General features: G+C 47.3%; 1 protein-coding gene across 1 annotated transcript; it reads right to left on the minus strand.

The window, feature by feature from the left end:
• Positions 1-5,373: 5,373 nt before the first annotated feature.
• On the minus strand, positions 5,374-5,763 carry TNP2 (transition protein 2). Its single transcript, XM_063101095.1, has one exon. It carries the CDS (start codon positions 5,761-5,763, stop codon positions 5,374-5,376), a length of 390 nt encoding a protein of 129 aa, XP_062957165.1.
• Between the last annotated feature and the right edge of the window lie 237 nt (positions 5,764-6,000).

Below are 6,000 nucleotides of genomic sequence, written 5' to 3' on the forward strand. Positions count from 1 at the left end.
TGGCATTAACCCACTTTGGGAAAGCAGTCAATATTTTTTCTGTCCTTTTTGTTTTGCATTTTTTTGCTTTTTTTTTTTCCTTCGGTTTTTGTTTTTTTTCCAGCAGTCACTATTTTTATGTTAACAGTCCAAAATAGGAAGGGCAGGAAAGTGGATTTCTAGGAGCACTGGTTGTGCAGTCCAGACACACCTAGTTCCAGTCCCAGCTTCCCACCCCCATCAGCTGTGTGGCTTCAGGCAATTTGATTTAATCCAGTGGCAGCCCAAGCTTGGAAAGCCCAGTGCCTTTCATGAGTAAATCCTTCAGGATCTTGCTCAGAGCCCATTTATTCCCTTATAACATGTTTCTAGTAAGCTGACTCGTACCCTTCACCTACCCCACCCCATCAGTGGCAAATTAGGTGTCAGCAGCTGACAATTACCACTGGCAGTTGCCACAGTGGGGAAGAGAATTTGCAAAAGCTACAAAGCAGACACTGGAACAGACATACAGCAGACTGGGGGCATTTAGAGTTGGGGGCAGGAAGGCTGCTCATGTTAGTAGCCCCTCACTGGGACTGAAGCTGTTGAGAATGGCAGGCCCCATGGTAAGAGGCTGCATTTGGCCCTGTTCTCTCTGTCTGAGGACACATCTCATTTCAGGACACACAGACCAGCAGCAGACTGGACATGCATCATGATGTGGGAAGCCTGCTGTCAACTGGTGCCAGAAGAGGCACCTGGTCTGGTCAGCAGGGCCCTGGGATGGCTCACAGAGATGATCCTTGCCTGAGTTTTAAAGAACGAGTGGGAACAAGCCAAGGGAAGAGGAGAAAGAGCACTCCTGGCAGAGCAGGACATGAGAATTGTGACCCAGGTGGCAGGAGACGAGGCTGAGAGTAAGCAGGAAAGGTTTAGAGGAGGAGCTGGGCCTCTCCCTGCCCTGGAGTGGTGCGTCCCTCTGGGGAGAGCCTTCTGAGTCACCTTGCCCAGACCAGCAAACCCAGAGAGAGGCTGATGTTATATTCAGCATGCCTGTACTATCCCTTTTTAAATTTTTTTCACTGAAAATGTTTGTGGGGTAGAATTTGTTGTTTCAAGGGCTATCTCTTTTCAGACTCAACAGAGCTTTGCTGAGCACCCACTGGATGCATTCACTGAAGCTCAGTCCTTTCTTCCCTCTTTAATCTTTCATTTCCTCATATAAAATAATTAAAGCCTTTTTCCTTCCCAGCGGTAACCCCGGGCACCAGCTTGGTCTGTGCTTCTGGGTCTTTTCCTGTGCACTTCCATGCATGTACTTTTACCCGCAAGGGATTTTTCCCTGTGTAAATGGTATATCTTTCTTCATTTACCCTTTTCACCCAACAGCATTTCCTGGCAATCTGGATAGAGCATGTATAGATCAACCCATTCTTTTTAAAAACCACGTGGTATTCCTCAGTGTGGACCTTAAGTGGACACAGAAGTTTTTTTTTCTCTTGCAAACAATGTGGCCCTCAACCTCCCTGCACAGCCTCTTGGCACACATGTGTGAAAGCAGTTGGTGCACTTTAATGCTAGTAGACACTGCCCAAATACCTGCCAACCTGCCTGTGCCATTTACCCCCTAGGCAACAGCATTCAACAGTATGTTTCTCTGTTGCCCTCGCCAGCACTTATTATCAAACTTTTCATATTTTTGCCTATTTGATGGGTACAGAAGCGGCATCTAATTGTTGCTTTAATGTCTGCTCCTTCTTTCATTTATTTAACAAACATTTATTGAGCTCCCAGCATGTGCCAGGGACCAGGCTGGAGATGCCGCAATAAAAGACAACATGGCCCCTTGGTCCCTTCACAAAGTGTCAGATGCAAATTAGGCTCAGAGAGGTTAAGAGATAGGTCTAGAGTCACCCAGGGAGGGAATGGGGGAGCTGGGATTTGAATCTGAGTGTGTGTGGCTGCAGAGTTTGAGGTATTTTTTCTCCTGAATTATACCTCAAATGGTCATCTCAACCCAGCGTCTGCACGCTCTTCCTGGACTGCTTCCCCATCATCCCCCGCTCAACCCAAGATTTGTCCCCTAAATGACCAGTTGGACCTGCAGAAGTGGTAGCCCCCCAGTAACTGGGTGGACAGTCCCCTACAGGCCAGGCTGTGTTTCGTATCTCCCAGACCTCACTTCACCGCCAATATTTCACTTAAATCTCTCAACCAGAGAGTCAAGATAGATCACCTTCAGAATCCACATACCCTCTTGGTGGCTGAATTTATCACCTGTTTCTCTCCATTTCCTGAATTTGGTTTTCTAGAAGGCCTGTCCCCAACCTACTGCTGCCCCACCCCAAACCAAGCAAGTGAAGGAGTGAATCTGTGGTTTGATTTTTTTTTGCTCTCTCGTCATTGTGTGTAAGAGGGTGTAAGAGGGTGGTGTGTACCTGTGAGTGTTTGCCTGCATGCATGATTCTGTGTATGGAGGGTGTGGGACAAGGAGGCTTGCGAGAGCCTGCATGTATGTATTGGGGGGGTGTGTTTGGGGGTCCATGCTTGAACATAAGTTGGTGTCTGAATGGGTTTGAATGGCTATTTATGTATGTGACTTCATATCTGTGTGTTTGTTTCAGAGAAATGTGGGGTTAAAGACGTTGGGTTCATAAATTACACGTGATCCAGTCTGCCTTCTTCCCCCTGCAAAGCAAGACCATGTCTTTATAATAGATCTCCTGCCTACAGTGATCTTATCGTACTCTTTTTAAAATTTTTTTTTTGGTAATGGCTGGCTAGTATGGGAATCAGAACCCTTGATCTTGGTATTACAATATCATGCTCTAACCAACGAGTTAACCGGCCAACCCTGATATAAAAGGATGCTGTCCAGGGAGTGGAGAGGTCCTTTGGTGAGCGGAGCTCAGAGCCCCTGATCTTACCTCTGGTCCTCTGTCTCCACCTCCTCTCTCAAAATGTGCTCCCCAGAAGGACTTCCCAAACTTTTGCACTGAGGTATCAGTGAATATCATAGCTTAATGTGGCCTCACATTTTCAATAGGAACCCAGGGAGGTTTTAGGCAAAACCTGAATCATCTCAGACCTGCCCACTAGGAGACCTTAATCATTTCATCTCTGATCATCTGTAAAGTGGGATCAGCAATGCTTCCTGTTGAGGGTGTGTAAATTCAGTGGAAATATTTATTCCAAAGCATCTGGCAACTAGTAAGTGCCCAATAAGTGGTAATCCCCTAGTCTGCTTGGGCCCTTCCCCATGTCCTCTCGTAAGGGTGTGTGGAAACAACCTGGGACATTTCCCTGCTGTGAGAGGATAAAGAAACCCAAGGAAAGGAGCTTGAGTGACATTGAATGTACCAGGCCCCTGGTGGACACTTGTATGTGCATTATCTCAGTAAACCCCCATTTGGACCCCTCAAGGGAGGCACTGTTAGCCTCCCATTTTACAGAGGAGACTCAGGTGCAGACAGGGGAAGTGACTTGCTCAAGGTCACACAGCTAAGACCTGAAAGGGGACCTTCTACTGCATGCCACTGCCCAGGGTGGCCTCAGCAGAGCTAGGAGTCCTGCAAAACTCAGGCTTCATGAAGGTCTTCCCCCAAGGCTCATTGGTCTGGCTACCACGTCTGGATCATATGAACAGCATGTGGACCTGTGAGCATCACAGTCCATGTCCACATGTGTATACACATGTGCAAGTATATCTACCCTATACACATGTGCAAGTATATAGGGTAGAGGACGATGCCCAAACAGTGTTGTCCATACACTTCGAAGGCTTCTTGGCAATCTGTCCTCACCCCCATCCATTCCTGCTCTTGTGCTAGCATTAGCTCCTTATGCTTTCATGAGATCCACCACAGCTGTGTTCCTGCTCTCTACATGACCTCTTCCCTGTTTTGTGCTTCCAAACCTGGAACCAAAACATGTGACACCTTTAGTTAGATCATAATGATATTGTCAGGGCCAGCCTGTGGCTCACTTGGGAGAGTGTGGTGCTGATAACACCAAGGCCACAGGTTCGGATCCCTATATAGGGATGGTTGGTTAGCTCACTTGGAAGAGCGTGGTGCTGACAACACCAAGTCAAGGGTTAAGATCCCCTTACTGGTCATCTTTTAAAAAAAAAGATAGTCAGACTCAAGAATAGTCTTCCATTGTACAAGCTTTAATCAGTGTTGCACAGAAATCACAATAACATGTTCCTGCAAAAAGATTGACTTCATCCCAGCATTCCACGTGTGATGGCATTCCTCATTTGGGTGAATTGACACAGGAACAAGCCAGGGAGTGCTGTCTTAGTGTCTCCTCCCTAAGGGATGAGAGAAAGGGACCTTCAGTAACTGAGCACTTCATGAAGTCACTGAACTCTTTCCATTAGATCTTAGATTGCTCATTTATAATTGAATATGGGGCCTAGGTAGAGCTTATTGTCAAGGTTTTTTTGACATATGTGAATCCATCCATTCGTCCCTTCCATTTATCATCCACCCATTCATTAGTTCACCCATTCCATCTATTTATCCAACATTTCATTCTTTTTCATCCTATCCCATTAGTCTTCTTCCGTCCAGTCATTTTGTTACTACATTCATCCATCCGGTAAACCTATCAGTCTGTCATCCACTCATCTGTCCATTCATTAATCTGATCATTCACCTACCTACCCAAACCATTTAAACCAACCATTCTCCCATCAAAACTTATACAGCCTGGTTAGCTCAATTGGTTAGAGCACAGTGTTGGACTGGCCAGCTGCCAAACAAACAAACAAAAAACAATACAACCAACTGTCCAACTCTATATCCAACCAATTCATCCAGTCATATCTGTCCAACTAATCTAATCATCTACCCAACCAATTTGTCTAGCTAACCAGTGTATCAATCCAATCCATTTATCCATCCAACTAATCACACCTCACTTTCCTGTTATTCAACAAATGCATTCATCCATTCAATTCATACAGCCATTCATCTTTATTTCCCATCCATCTATATAACCAACCTGTTTTTATGGCAGCTGGCCAGTATGGGGATCCAAACCCTTGACCTTGGAGTAAACTTCGAATGAGTTATTTATCCACTCACCCTCTCATTAACCTATTTTTGCTTCCATCTAACTAATCTAGCTGTTCATCCTCCATCAACCCATCCAATTTATTGGAAGAACCGATATGTTCATCCATGCAACATACACCCAAATTCCCATTGTTGCTTTCTCCCTCTTCATCTTTGCCCATGGTTCCTCTAGATGCAGCGTGGAGGCTGCAGCCTTCATCTCACATCCACCTGGGCTGCTCCCCCAATCTGTGGCCCTGTGGCCCTTTCCCACCTGCTTAAAGCATACCTGAGCACTGCCTTTTTGTTTTGTCCCCAATCTGTGGCCCTGTGGCCCTTTCCCACCTGCTTAAAGCATACCTGAGCACTGCCTTTTTGTTTTGTACAGCTGCTGGCTCCTCTTGGCCACCTTTCTCTTGTTCACCTTTCCATGCAAGATTCTTCTGTTCTTGGGGCAGCTGCTGCAATGTCCAGTGGGCCGTGTGGAAGAGTGGTGGGAGAGCATGGTCTGTTTGTGGCGCCTGGGTGGCAGGCTGTGGCTCAGGCTCTGGTGGCCAGGTGGACTGTGGGGGCTGGTAGGGCTCTGACTGGAGCTCCGACTCCAGCTGCAACTCTGGCTCTGGCCGCAGTTCTGGCAGTGATGGCAGCAGTTGCACTGGCAGCCGCTGTGGCTGTGGGGCCGAGAGTTGCTGTGGGGCTGGGTGTGGGTGATGGCAAAGCCGTGTGTCTTGGTGTCCATCAGAGGCCACACTTGGAGGGGCAGAGGCCTCCTCCTCCTCCTCTCCCAGAAGGCCCAGCTTTACAGAGACCCTGGAAGCCCCTGCTTATATAGTCAGGGCCAATTATGATGGCACAAGCCACAGGGGTGTAACAGATGTGGCTGGCTGGGACAAAGCCTCCTACCTCTTACCTTCACCCCCAGGGCAGGAAAGCTTTCAGGGGCCCTCTGGGGTAGTCCCATCTGCTGGTTAAGAGT

Source organism: Cynocephalus volans, chromosome 6, assembly GCF_027409185.1.
Source record: "Cynocephalus volans isolate mCynVol1 chromosome 6, mCynVol1.pri, whole genome shotgun sequence".
Classification (NCBI taxonomy): domain Eukaryota; kingdom Metazoa; phylum Chordata; class Mammalia; order Dermoptera; family Cynocephalidae; genus Cynocephalus; species Cynocephalus volans.